This window comes from Achroia grisella, unplaced genomic scaffold (genome assembly GCF_030625045.1).
Source record: "Achroia grisella isolate CSIRO2021 unplaced genomic scaffold, CSIRO_AGI_Agris_v1 utg149, whole genome shotgun sequence".
NCBI lineage: Eukaryota > Metazoa > Arthropoda > Insecta > Lepidoptera > Pyralidae > Achroia > Achroia grisella.
Genome location: NW_026712644.1, coordinates 831,672 through 847,361, shown reverse-complemented (window position 1 = coordinate 847,361; position 15,690 = coordinate 831,672). Strand labels below are relative to the sequence as shown.

Here is a 15,690-nt window from a genome sequence, read left to right as displayed (position 1 = left end):
ATGAAATGTGAACGTGTGATACGTCACTGTCTTGCCTCTCGGGCAACTTTCAGAAGATGCTCAAGAGTCACGGAACAAAGACTATAAACAGTACAGGCTTCATCATGCAAGACAATATTCGAGGGTAGCCACTAACGAAGATGTTCTACACGCATTTTTATATAGCTCTGACCCATACATAACAAGTTTAAGAAAACCTTCCAATAAAAAATATTTAGTACTTTTTGATGAAGCAAAGGAGCTCTTGAGTGACTTGTAAGCCATCTTTATAAGAATTTTTGTTTTTTACGTAGATACTTTTACTTATTTCTGTATAAACTTCTTAGGACATAAATGTAAGTCTACAAATTCTATATTTCTTGTATTCCTACATTATTTATAACTATTAGAAATATTTTTTTACTCACAAAGCATACATTATTTAAAAGTATATATATTTAAGATTATCAGGAAAAAAAATCATGTACATATCTTTATTAATACAGAAGTTATAGATTTATGAGATGAAAATGAGTCAAAGTTCCCACTGTGCAATTCAAATTCCCTACACTTTTAGTTTATATAGAGAAGAATGCAAAAGGATAATATTTTTTAAATTATGCTTAAAAATATATTGAATCAATTAAAAAAAAAAAACCTTACACACACTAGATACCATCATATGTACACTTTTGTTTGTCGTTATAGTCTGTGGTCAAATTGTGAATTGATTAATATTGTTTGTCTTTAATATTATTTGTCTATAGTCTCATCATCATCTGCTTCTTCCTTATCCCATTTATTTGTGGTCGTCGTAATATGTTTTTCGCTTCCATTCATCCCTGTTCGCAGTCATCTCGTTATTTACTCCCTTTCTTACCATATCATCTTTCACACAGTCCATCCATCTCTCTTTCGGCCTTCCTCTGCCCTTATAACCATCCACATTCATATGTAACACCTTTCTTAAAATATTATCCTCGTTCCTGAGAGAGAAGATAATACTGAATGTTAAATAAGGGTCGAATTATTATTAAATAATCTTAAATATTAACACTGGACAATTAACACAGCGCCATCTAGTCCCATGGTAAGCAGAGCTTGTGTTATGGGTACTATACAACTGATACAAGTCCTTACACATTTGTTTTGTAAATACATACATAATATACATAGAAAATACTCAGACCGATACAAACGACCATACTCATGAATATAAACGTTTGTACCGTGCGAGGAATCGAACTCGTAACCGTAGTAAAGCGGTGTAAACCGCTAGACCACTTAAGCTGTCGAAACGTCCATTTTGTAAATGAATATATTTTGTTTATTGTTACAATTGTGATCAATTTGAGAATAGATTAATATTGTTTGTCAATACTCTTAGTGATAGTTAAATTAACTATGGTCAAAATTCTACCACAGGTCGATTATTTATCATCCATTTACAAAAATTTGATGGATCGTCAGCAAGTTCTTTTATCTGAGTATATTTGCGATCAGTCCTAAGAATATGAGAGAATCTTTCCTGTGATGCTGTCATGTAGACTGGCTTCCCATTAGATACTTCTTCTATTCAGCATCCTAGAGCTACTGCCGTCATTTCAAATCTTTATCTGTAATTTCCTTTTTCTTATATATATCTATGCATATAAATAAAATTGGAGTGTCTGTTTGTAATATTGAAATAACCGTTTTTTACTACATGCATATGAATATGTATACGGAACATACACCAAAATAACAGTTTTTATAATTTTTATCTGTCTGGCTGTCGTTCTGTTTGTTCCGGCTAATCTCTGAAATGGCTGAACCGATTTTGATGGGACTTTTTTTGGCAGGTAACTGATGTAATAAGGAGTAACTTAGGCTACTTTTATTTTAGAAAATAAAAAGTATAAAAATAAATTCCACGCGGACGAAGTCGCGGGAACAGCTAGTTATTCATAAAGTCCATTAAAAAAGTCGCAAGCATGTAAATTACGTGGAAGACCCAAGAATTTCGAATGTACACACCAAATGTGTTTGTCTGTCTGTCTTTAACTTCCGATTGCAGTGTCTTGCTCAACTGCGCCTGTTGTACCAGCGTGCAGACATCAGTTCGGTATCGGAGCAGTCGGTAAACGGTTGCTATAATGCGGTGCTTGTGTCTTGTGTTGTTTGTGAATGTTGTATTCGCGTTGAATTCAACTAACGAAGGTGAGGCGTTTTTTGTATAAATAAATGGATACTATACATAGACCTACCGTATAAAGTATACCTATATGTTAATAGAGCTACCGTATATAGTATATACCCTACTTAAAATGCCATCAGGCATTAAGTCCATCATGTGTACATTTTTGTGTGCAAAAGAATAAATAAATATATATATATATAATTAAATAAAAAATAAATAAATAAATAAACAAATAAATAAATAAATAAAAAATACCAATTAACATACCAAAATACCGTAACACTTTAAAGACATGCCCAACGGTGGGTCACAACGCAATGAAAGTAAATTTACACGTTGGGACTGGGTGATCTACCGGGTGAAATATATTTAGGGGTTAAATAATGTCTACCTCAAATTAATGTACGCTAAAAACATATTTAAAAAATAATATATGTAATTAACAATAAAAAAATATCGGTTCTTATGTGAGAAATTATATATTTCAGTGCGGTTTTAAACCTGTTAAAAAGTTATGAATGAGGTGTTTTATGTATAAATAAGTTGACACGATACATAGAGATACCATATAAAGTATATACTTTACTAAAAATAATAACGTTTTACGTACTATATGTTAATAGAGCTACCGTATAAAATATATACCCTACTAAAAAATATCAATTAACATACCTAAATACCGTAACACGTTAAAAACATGCCCAACGGTGGGTCACAACGCAATGAAAGTAAATTTACACGTTGGGGCCGGGTGATCACCGGTGGGCATTTTAATTTAAATACATTTAGGGTTATATAAAGTCTACCTCGAATTATTGTTACACTAAAAACATATTTAAAAAATTATATATGTAATTAACAATAAAAAAAATATCGGTTTTTATGTGAGAAATAAGATTTTTCGATATGGTCATCAACGTTTAAAAAAAAATTGATCTAAAGGTATTTTAATTGGCCAATGTTTGAGTATATCACCTTATATTTTTTTTATTAAATTAATTAAGTCTTGTTTATATTATTGTAAACTAACTGTGCCCATGGTTACACTCGCGTTAAATTTCAATAAAAAATATAGGATAAGCTACATTACTGTAAAGTTTCATCAAAATCCGTTCAGTAGTTTTTGCGGGAAAGAGTAACAAACATCCATACACACAAACTTTCGCGTTTATAATATTATTAAGTTTACCATTTAGCATAGGAATTTAATTAATAATATAGTTATTGATAATTATTATTGTAATTTAGGGTAGTGTGAAAAAAATTTAAAAACTTGGTGATATAACATAATGATAATGATCAATGACAATTGACGGCCTTGTGGTCTAGAGGTTCAGCTCACCGCTAGACTTCCGATGGTCGCGGGTTCGATTCCTCGCACGGTGCAAACAATTTGTAAACATGACTTTGACATCATTGTTTGTATCGGTTTGGGTGTTATAGGTGTATTTTATGTATGTATTTACAAAACATATATATCTAAGTATTTATATCAGTTGTCTAGTAACATACCCATAACACAAGTTTTATTTACTATTGGACTAGATGGCGCTGTATTATTTGTCCAAGGTTATTTATTATTTATTACTATTTATTATTATTCTTATTAATATATTTTATGTAGACTGTCAATGTATGTGTATCTCACTGCATTTTTCTGTATAATATTTAGTTATAGTCTAATTATTGATTATAGACCTTTTTAATTCGTGTTAAATTTAAACGAACGATTTGATAACATAGTTTTTAAGAATAGAATAGAATAGAATAGAAAATTCATTATTCAAATAAACATAATTTAAGCACTTTTAAATAATCACAGTTATCCTTCTTTTATTCTACCGTTCATTAGGAACGCTGTCTCATCACAAAAAGAACGAGCAAGAAACTTGGGTGTTGCTCTGTTTGAAATAATTTGAGACTTTTATTTTTAATCTTTCTAATATATAAAATGGATTTTATTACCTATATCTAGGCATAAACATAAGATTATATCAATATAATATTTATAGCGCTTTTTATTCTATTATATTTAATTTAATTTTGGTACATATTTTCATAGTTAGAAATTTGAAAATTTAACTTTTATTCTCTAACGGCTTAATTGTAGATGTAAATATATATATAAAACTGAGATGAGGTTGTTATCTATTTTGTATACCCTTAAGTGATAAAATTCAAAAAAATTCAAAATTCAAAAATCATTTATTCATGTAGGACATTTTAGTCGCTTATGAACATCAATATTTTTATATTACAATTTTATCCCTACCGTCCAGGTATATATCTATGATTAAGTTGTAATCTATTTTTATATACCCTTAAGTGATAAGGGTGGCCACCCCAATTTTCGGTTATGTTTTTGACAATTTGTTTATTCTTCTATTCAATTTATTTATTTAGTCCTACAGAATTTAGTATTTAGTCGCTTTATAAGTCCCTCCGCAGATTTAGAGTGCTACCTGCAATCAACCCCGCTCGCTTTTTTCAAAGTTCACTACCTAGGCCCGTCAGGGATAAGAATTAAAGGATATTCTTAGGACCAATGGTTTTTATCTCCTCAGGATAGAGTGTATATTTCCAAACCAGATATTACGTTTATTCATGAGTGGGCTACAACCACATAGGATGTCTATTGACCTCTTCAGTTTGGCAAAATCTGCAGATTTTTGTAGAAAACATACCATACAGCTATGTTTTTATTATTCATATTTTATTTGTCCGTATACTATCGTGACCTCAACCCTAATATTTTAATATAATAGAGTGTATTTCTCAATGGCCACACAAGGTCTTTTATAATATAACCACTAACCGCAATCAAAATCGTGTATATTTAGAATGATCATTATTTTTCTTAAACTCACTGATTTTTTTTTCGATAGTCGATTGTATCGATTTGGAAGACGGCATAATGACCATGGTGGTACAACAGTTTAGCACATTAGATAGTTCCTTCCAAATCGAGAGTTCTATTTTTTTTTTTTGACAATTCACACAGCGCCATCTAGTCCGAAGCTAAGCAGAGCTTGTGTTATGGGTACTAGACAACTGGTATAAATACATGGATACATTTTTTTTGTAAATAAATACATATTATACATAGAAAACATCCAGACCGATACAAACAATCATACTCATGAATACAAATGTTTGTACCGTGCGAGGAATCGAACCCACGACCATCGGATACTAAAGCATTGTGCTAAACCACTAGAACACCGAAACTGTCGACAATTTCCTGACAATACATTCTATTTGATTATATTCGTACGATTTAGTGTATGAGGAGTCATGGTTCTATAAAAGAGAAATTCAAAGAGGCAAATAATCTCCGTTGCTTATCAATATATATATATATATATATATACTCAAATATTCTATATATATGCAAAAATCTTAACTTAATTAAAAAGATATGCCGATATTCATAATGTAACGTTTGGAAAAATTCAATGGGTCTTTTAGGAATGGGTATAAAATTTTACGATAAGATACCGAAGGATATACTGGAATTACTTTAAGATCAATTTATAACATCTATATTGATCAAAGCCTATTACTCACTAAACGATTACTTAATAACAAACGTGACAAAGTTGTTCGTGTTTGTATCTAATTAAAAATAGATCATATTTTTAATGCATTTAAAATTAATAATATATCATAGACCTTGTTGATAGAAAGAAAAAAGTTTTTATTTATTATTTTAATTACAAATTGTAATCTATTTTTAATGCATTTAAAATCAATAAAATTAATAATAAATTATAGACCTTGTCGATAGAAATAAAAAGTTTTTATTTATTTTTAATTACAATTATTATGGCTTTTGTACAGAAAGATGTCTCATGTGCTAACAAATAATAATAACAAGATAAAACTAAATCGTATTGTACAAAGCACGACCTGGTATGATGTAATTTTGCCATTTGGTACAAAAATCTTAAGTAAAAGCAAACACTAGAGTAAGCAGTTCTGATGGGTTGGGCACAAAACCAGTTGGAAACCAGTATTTATTCGCAACCGCGCAAAGTTCAAATTACTTTCAATTTCGTTTACCTCACACGTGTTTATATGTGGTTCAGCGAGATGAACAGAATAGCAGTTCCATTCTTGTATCTAATCTCAATATCGATTTCAATTCAATCTAGACTTATACAGATCTGTTGCAATTAAGACTAAGCCGTCTAAATTAATAATAATAATATCTTAGCACAATACACACAACGGCATCTAGTCCCACGCTAAGCAGAGCTTGTGTTATGGGTACTAGACAACTTATATATGGATGCATATTTTTTTGTTATTTATAAATATATATATACATAGAAAACACCCAGACTGATACAAACACTATACAAATGTTTGTACTGTGCTAGGAATCGAACCCGCGACCATCGGATAGTAAAGCGATATGCTAATCCACTAGACCACTGAGGCAGCCAAAATGGATATTTATTTATATACTCCACAACCGTTCAACAACCATACAACAAGACGTAGAGAGCGGCTCCACCGCTCTGTACTATTACATGTACTGTTGACATCCCAGCTGCTGGAACCAACCGATTTACATCATTTTTCCTTATGCGAGCAGCTAAGGAGTGGAACTCTCGAACAGCGTCAGTCTTTCCTGCCTCTTACATCATTGGGTCTTTCAAATCAAGAGTGAATAGGCACTACTTGAACTTAGACCGCATCACTTAACATCAGGCGAGATTGCAGTAAAACACGCTAAAATTATGAAATAAAAAAAACGTGATGTTGTACCAAATATATTAACAGAGTAATAGGGTACACAGGGGGGTCTCTTTCAGACAACCTTTGGGTAGAGGAGAGAAAACAAAAAGCAAGTGGCGCTAGAATAGAATAGTATAAAAATCATAATAAGGGCAATAAACTTACATACATTATACAATATAAATTCAAATTCAAAAATCATTTATTCATGTAGAACATTTTAGCCGCTTATGAACGTCAAGTTTTTACATTATAATTTTTTTCCCTGCCGTCCAGTTTGATATATAGATACAATTGAGAATAACTGGTAAGAAACTCTTTACAAGAATTACTTTTTTTTAAAAGCCTTATTTACATTTATATAGGTGTCTATATCTAACATTAAATGAAAATCCAGTGCAGGAACAACTATTGCCATGCACGCTCGTCATTCAAGTAATCGTTTAGTGAGTAATAGGCTTTGCTCAGTAAATATGATTTAACAGATGTTTTGAATTTTATACCTATAAATATATACCCATGGAAATTGCCACAGCGCCATCTAGTCCCAAGATATGCAGAGCTTGTGTTGTGGGTACTAGATCGATCATAGAAGACAACCAGACCTATATAAACAATCATACTCATAAATGTTTGTACCGTGTTAGGAATCGAACCCGCGACTATCGGAAATAAAGTGGTGTGCTGCAAATTTTCCTATAATTATACTGCAATTCGGGTAAACGATAATTAATTATCGTGACTTTTGAATTGTAATAGTTGCGTATATTAATATGTCCAACACGAGATTTGAATTGGCGACCTTCGAACGAACAACGACCTATGTTACCACTATATCTATGTCGTCATCAAAATGCAGTCACTTGGCATTTAATAAGTAATAAGCCACTACTGGTACCAGGTGCATTGCTGCCGCAGAATTCTCTAGAATTTCTGAAATGCTTTTTAATTTTCGGCCTCGGTGGTCTAGCGGTTTAGCATACCGCTTTACTTCCGATGATCGCGGGTTCAATTCTTCGCACAGTGCTAAAATTTGTATTCATGAGTTGTTTGTCGCGGTCTGGGTGTTTTCTAAGTATCTACATAAAATCTAAGTATTTATATCAGTTGTCTAATACCCATAAGCTTTGCTTACCGTGGAACTAGATGGCGCTGTGTTAATTGTGCAGGGTTTTTGATTTATTGTTTATTTATTTATTCCCTTCTACATGCGGGTTCGATTCCCGCACGGTACAAATATTTTTATTCATGAGTTTGTTGATTGTTTGTATCCGTCTGAGTGTTTTCTATGTATAATATGTATGTATTTACGAGAAAATATACATAAAATTAAAACAAAATATTTTTTACCTATAAGTCTATTATAGACTTATGATATGTCATCTACCATCAGGTCAGAGTGCTTTCGAGCTAAGAACTGACAAAAAACTCAGCTCAGCACTTATTCTAATAATTTTGTACTTACAAAAATACAGATTGTATTTTAAATTCAAATTACGTAGAAGTGTGACCACATATACTATTGCAATTTTGTCAAAAAAAAATCTCAGTGGCATGAGAGCATTCGAGCTAAGAAGAACTGACAAGAAACTCAGCTCTTATTATTTTCAACTAAGCTTATATATGTTTTCAAAAGTACAGATTCATTTTTAATTCAAAATTAGGCAGATATTATTATTATCATAAATCTACATTTCTATAAGAAATACTAATATTGCAATCGGGTCATAAACACATATATACATAGATACGTATAAATCTAGCATTAACATAATACCCAGATGCAACAGCATCTAAGATACAGTGGTCCACTTAACAATCCACTTTCACTCTTATTCGTTAGAGCGTAACGTTCAAAGTAGACACTACATGTCCGGTAACAAGTGCTGTATAGTGGACACTTGACAAGGATTTGCAATAAACTGCATTCTTAGGTTTCCTCCATACTTGTGCGAAGCATTTTCGTAATCACAATTTAACTCAGCAATGCGGTTTAAAATAGGTGCAATTTTAAAGAAATCCTTACTAACATCGACGACCTCGGTGGTCTAGCGGTCTAGTACACTGCTTTACGTCCGATGGTCGCGGGTTCGATTCCTCGCCCGGCACAAACATTTGTATTCATGAGTATGATTGTTTGTATCGGTCTGGGTGTTTTCTATATATAATATGTATGTATTTACGAAAAAAAAATATCTATGTACTTGTATCAGTTATCTAGTAGCCGAAACACAAGCTTTAGATGGGCTTAACTTGGGACTAGATGGCGCTGTGTGAATTGTCCTGAGATTATTATTATTATTAATATTATAAATGCGGAAGTAACTCTGTTTATCTATCTGTCTGTTTGTCATTCCTTAACGCCAAAAGTATTGAATTTAAATAAAATTTGGTACACAGATAATCTAGACACTGAGAAACATATGCTATTTTTTAATGCGAATATTAATATGGTGTCTGCTATGAAAAAAAAATGCTTTATATAAATGATTATTTTTTATTGTATTTGTTATTATAAACAGGGATTCTTATGAAAGGAGAAAGTTAAGTGGATTTTTTTTACTATATCAATATGATTTCAATATTCTTAGTTAAAACAAGATGTTGGTCAGGTCAAATGTTATTTATATTATTACACATTACATAGTATAACACGAAGTAGCTGTCGCTGTCTGTCCGTCCCTATGTATGCTTAAATCTTTAAGACTACGCAACGGATTTTGAAGCGGTTTTTTTAATAGATAGAGTGATTCAATAGGAAGGTTTATATATATAATACATGTACACCCGTCCGAAGCCGGGGCGAATAACTAGCTACATTATAATATGACTATTTTGTAATAGAAAAAATACTTAGTCTAAGATTACCGAGTAAGTATTTTGTCAATTACAGATGAGTAGTAAGAGTGAATAACAAATCTATATATATATAACTCAAAGGTGACTGACTGACTGACTGACTGACATAGCGATCTATCAACGCACAGCCCAAACCACTGGATGGATCGGGCTGAAATGTGGCATGCAGGTAGATGTTATGACGTAGGCATCCGCTAAGAAAGGATTTTAATTAATTCTACCCCCAAGGGGATAAAATAGGGGATGAAAGTTTATATGAAACTTTGTTAATTTTAAACCGATCGGGCTGAGACTTTGCATGCATTAAGCTACTATGACGTAGGCATACCCTAAGAATGGATTTTGATAAATTCCACCCCTAAGAGGATAAATTAACGCGAGCGAAGACGCGGGCAAAATCTAGTGAAAAATAAATTGGAAACAATTTCAAAGGTTTACTTTTTTTATTTTTTACAGAAATATCAATGAAATATGAAAATCTAATTCTGATAATTATTTAGTGACCAAAAAAATTCAAAGTCGAAATAATAAAAATAGATTACCATTTGTTTGAAAGTAGTTATAGAAGTAGATATTATAAATATGAAAATATTTTTATTCCAATAAAAATTAAGTGATTGAAAAATATCGAATCGTATATAAATGAATCTTTACATAATATTAAACAAAGTCGCCGCTGCTGTCTTTTAACTTATATCTTTTAAATGAATGTAGCAACAAATTTTAACGCAGTTTTTACCAATAGATAGAATGTTTCAAGAGGAAGGTTTATAATTATGTATAAAATATGAGTGTTATAATATAGAACAAACTGAGATATACAAAGATTCAGTAACAAAAAATTGCATTCGTGCGCAGCCGAGACTGGTTGCTAGTGATAAAGAAATAGAAGTAAATTAGAAACTAATTTTAAAACTTTTATATATTACTAGCTATGTTAGTCATACCCTTCCTTGATACATGAGCTATCATCCCATTAATTTGAAAAAGTAGTACCAAAATTTACCCCGAACATTCAAATTCAAAGTTTGTCTCTTTATTTTTTTATTTTATTTAGGATCACCAACAATTGTTACAATTATACAATTAATTTAATTACATGTGATGGGTTATGGTCTAATTGTACAATCATTTAAACAACACGTGCAAAATAATATACAAAAGTTATATAAAAAAAAAAGGAAATCATAATTTAACTGTTTCTTTTATATTATGAATTATGCTTATTATCTATTACTTATACTATATACTTATAATATACAATATATATTACTATTCCAATGGAGCTGTTAAATGTTCGTATATATTTTTTTGATATGTACGGATTGATGGGTGTGGGTATTTTTTTTTTGTTTTTTTTTTATAATCTTATATATAAAATTCTCGTGTCACGGTTTTCGTTCCCATACTCCTCCGAAACGGCTTGACCGATTCTCATGAAATTTTGTGAGCGTATTGAGTAGGTCTTAGAATCGGCCAACATCTATTTTTCATCCCCCTAAATGTTAGGGGTAGTCCACCCCTAATTTTTTTTTTTTTAAGGCAAAACAACGTTTGCCGGGACAGCTAGTATTACTATAGATTTAGATATATCGTTATATTTATATTACGTTTAAATATGTGGGAATATAATTTAGTTCATATCCAATCATACAGGCTTATATTTACCACACAAAGCTTGTTATAATTGATAAAAATAACTTCTTTCTTTTGTATGAAAAACCAATTGAAATTTCAAACGTAGTCAACATCATCTGCTACTTCCTTATCCCATTTATTTGGGGTCGGCATAATATGTTTTTCACTTCCATTCATCTCTGTTCACAGTCATCTCGTTATTTACTCCCTTTCTTACAATATCATTTTTTACACAGTCCATCCATCTCTTTTTCGGTCTTCCTCTACCCTTATCCACATTCATATGTAACACCTCTTTGAATATGATCTTCATTCCTACGTACTTAACATATAATTTTATAGTTTATAGTACACCATGTTTATTTTATAATCAGAATGAGAAACAAAGTTTGACCATTCGATTCGACGGCCCTGATGGTCTAGCGGTTTAGCACACCGCTTTACTTCCGATGGTCGCGGGTTCGATTCCTCGCACAGTGCAAAATTTGTATTCATGACTTGTTTGTTATCTAAGTATTTACAAAAAATCTAAGTATTTATATCAGTTGTCTAATACCCATAACAAAAGCTTTAATTACCGTGGAACTAGATGGCGCTGTGTTAATTGTCCAGGGTTTTTGATTTATTGTTTATTCATTTATTCCCTTCTACATAAGCAAGAGCACGTGTTAACGAATATCAACTCAAACATTTGATTATTTCGGGGTAGATCTACACAATTTTGTCGAAACAATGGCCAGTTTTATTCAAGGATGAAAACATGAATTATTAAACTATTAAAATTTCCTCAAAGGCAATTTTATTGCAACTGTTCGTTACAAAACGAGGCGTGAGTCGTGAAGGACGATCATACCAAAATGATTGACCGTGACACGCTTTGACGTGTAACCAGTTTTATTTGTTTTAGGTAACTGTCATCGAACTGATATTGGATGGTCACCACATAATATCAAATACATACTGTCTTGTGAAGTCCAGTAAAGAAGTGGGCGCTAATTATAATTATTACCATTCATAATTCATTCATTCATTCATAATTTAACTTAATAATGGTCGACTTTCGACCATTATTAATTATAAATATATATTTTTTAATTGTGCATATAAAAATATATAATATTATTTAAATAAAAAAATACACTGACTACCATATTTGAGACACTCACGCTTTGTTTATTCACTCTTTTGTTTATGGTTACTTTAATTTAACACGGAGTTTTCGCGGTCAAATTGAGTATATATTAATATTTTTTGTCTATAGTCTTACTGAATATCAAACCATAATAAATTAAGTACTAAAATATACATATGAAAAAAATTGGTTAAGACATACGTCCAGCAGTAGCCTAATATATGTTGAAAGAGAGAGAGAGAGATATAGAAATGAAAAGCAAATTAGAGAGTATCCTTGGCCAAATCTGAGATTATAGAAGTATAGTGTTTGACAATAGAATCTTAATAATGTTCTAATTTATAATTTAAATAAAGTATGGATTTTCGACCACTGGGTGACCACTAGTACATATAATTACCTTCCTCTTGAATCACTCTTATCTATTGATGAAAAATGCATTAAATAGTAATGATAAATAAGAAATTCGAGAATATAAAATGTATAAATAAATAATAATATTAAATAACCCTGAACAATTAACACAGCGTCATCTAGTCCCACGGGAAGCAGACTTATGTTATGGATACTAGACAACTGAAATAAATACTTATTTTTTTTGTAAATACATACATAATATACATAGAGAACACCTAGATACACACAATCATACTCATGAATATAAATGTTTGCACCGTGCGAGGAATCGAACCGGTGATCATCGGAAGTAAAGCGGTGTACTAAACCGCTAATCCATCGAGGCCGTCAAAGTACATACAGACAACGGGCACCACTTTGTTTTGCATGTAAAGACTATGTTAATTAGTGAAATATATATCAGAGAGCTATATTAGTTGCGGCAAGTTTGCGTGCATTTTTTATAGTAAGACAGGATGTTGCAGGTCATTACAATTAAATGCAGGAAATATGAGCAATGCAATATGTTCAGAGGAAATAAAAACGGAAGGTATAAAGAGTGTTTTAGTACATTGTATTATAACTACTAGTGGTTGATATTCGATCATAAATAATTTAAATTATGCGTTAGAAAATTATTAAAAATCTAATTGTTATTTTTAAACTTTCGTGTTTAATATACATTATTTAAATTATGACGACCTCGGTGGTCTAGCGGTCTAGTGCACCGCTTTACGACCGATGGTCGCGGGTTCGATTCCTCGCACGGCACAAACAATTCTATTCATGAGTTGATTGTTTGTATCGGTCTGGGTGTTTTCTATGTATAATATGTATGTATTTACAAAAAAAAAAATATCTATGTATATATGTATCAGTTGTCTAGTACCCATAACACAAGCTTTAGATAGCTTAACTTGGGTCTAGATGGCGCTGTGTGAATTGTCCTGAGATTATTATTATACTATTATTATTATTATTTAAATTAACGAATAATTTTATGGCAAATCGAACTATATTAGAATTGAAGTACCATCTACATTCGCCTCCTATCGTTCGGTGAAGCTGTAAAGACAGCTGCGGCAGAATAGTTTGTAAGATAAGCTATTAGTTCGAACCTCGGCTCAGACCATTGTAATTTCGATCTCCGTTTGAGTGGAAGGATCGATCGGAGGGAAATGTCAAAACAGAGTTACTTCTCAATTCTTCTCGACTTGAGTTACTTTCCCAACTGATGGTAGATTTAACTTATCGTAACTGATACGATATTGAAACTTTTAAGAAAAGAGGTTATTTCTTCTTAAAGGCCCGTAACGCGCTTGCAATTCCTCTGGTATTGCGATTGCTCATGGTAATCACTTACTATCAGGTGAACCCCAAGCTCGTTTGTTTCCTATACTATAAAAAAATATCTGGAATGTGACCTACAATATACTCAGGTGCTGTCTTTACGTATGAGCAATGCACACACATTTATGTTACTCACACGTTTTATATATATATATATGGTTTTTTATAATCTTATTAATATTATAAACGCGAAAGTTTGTGAGTATGGATGAATGTTTGTTACTCTGTCACGTAAAAACTACTTAACAGATTTTGATGAAACTTACAGTAATATAGCTTATACATCAGAATAACATATAGGCAATAAATTTTACGCAGTTGAAACTGCTTGTGTATATTTCAGGACAATTCACACAGTACTATCTAGACTCTAGTTTCGCTAGCTAAAGCTTGTGTTATGGGTAATAGATAACACATACAAATACATAGATTTTTTTCGTAAGTACATACATACTCGTATTATAGGTAGACAACACCCAGACCAATACAAACAATTCTCGCACGGCAAACATATTTGGTTGTGCCGTGCGAGGAATCGAACCCGCGATCATCGAAAGTTTACCGGTGTGTTAACCATTAGACCAACGAGGCCGTCGTATTTTTTATTACTCCTTTTTTATTTTTGTGTGTGTGCTTTTTTATGCAAATGAAAGTTTCATCTATCTATCTACACGAATAAAGATATTTTTATTTCATTTAAGTAGTTTTGCTCCGTCACTTATTATTTCACTGTATACTTTAAATTCATTTTCTTTCACAGATGAAGCACCGCAATCTATATTTGATTACTACTCTATGCCCGCTTTATCTGAACTGGACGATTATGATCTGTGTCTGAGAGATCCGGAAGCTGTGTACTGTATAGTGGATATGGAAATAATGGAAGATGAAACACCGCTATATCAGTATATTAAGGTCAGTATTTTATGTATTTCAATCTTTTGAGTTATTTATGCCCAGTACCTTACTGTACCTTAGATATATTATTATAACCTTTCATTATACCCAATAATAAAAGGTTATAATAATATATGTATGTTAAAGTATTTTTTCAATTCGACAGCCTCGGTGGTCTAGTGGTTTAGCACACCGCTTTACTATCCGATGGTCGTGGGTTCGATTCCTCACACGGTACAAACATTTGTATTCATGAGTATGATTGTTTGTATCGGTCTGGGTGTTTTCTATGTATAATATGTAGTTATCTAGTATCCGTAACACAAGCTTTAGATAGCTTAAATTGGGACTAGATGGCGCTGTGTGAAATGTCCTGAGATTATTATTATTATTATTTAGGAACCAGTACAGTCCACCGATCTGTTACAACTCACTTGCCCTCTTCATTTATCATATTAGTTAGTTGACATTTGCCACTATGTGGTTCATCAGATTGTTTACCATTCTATCATCATCT

The 15,690-nt window shown here is 31.8% G+C and overlaps 1 protein-coding gene across 1 annotated transcript in view; it reads left to right on the top strand.

Moving 5' to 3' along the window:
• Positions 1-2,087: 2,087 nt before the first annotated feature.
• The window catches only part of LOC131840693 (regulator of hypoxia-inducible factor 1-like), a 41,408-nt gene continuing 27,805 nt past the window's right edge, over positions 2,088-15,690 (top strand). Inside the window, exons 1-2 of the mRNA XM_059188880.1 lie at positions 2,088-2,178; positions 15,037-15,191. Coding sequence (XP_059044863.1) covers positions 2,115-2,178; positions 15,037-15,191 — 219 coding nt within the window. The 5' untranslated portion in view covers positions 2,088-2,114. The remainder of the gene's footprint in view (positions 2,179-15,036; positions 15,192-15,690) is intronic.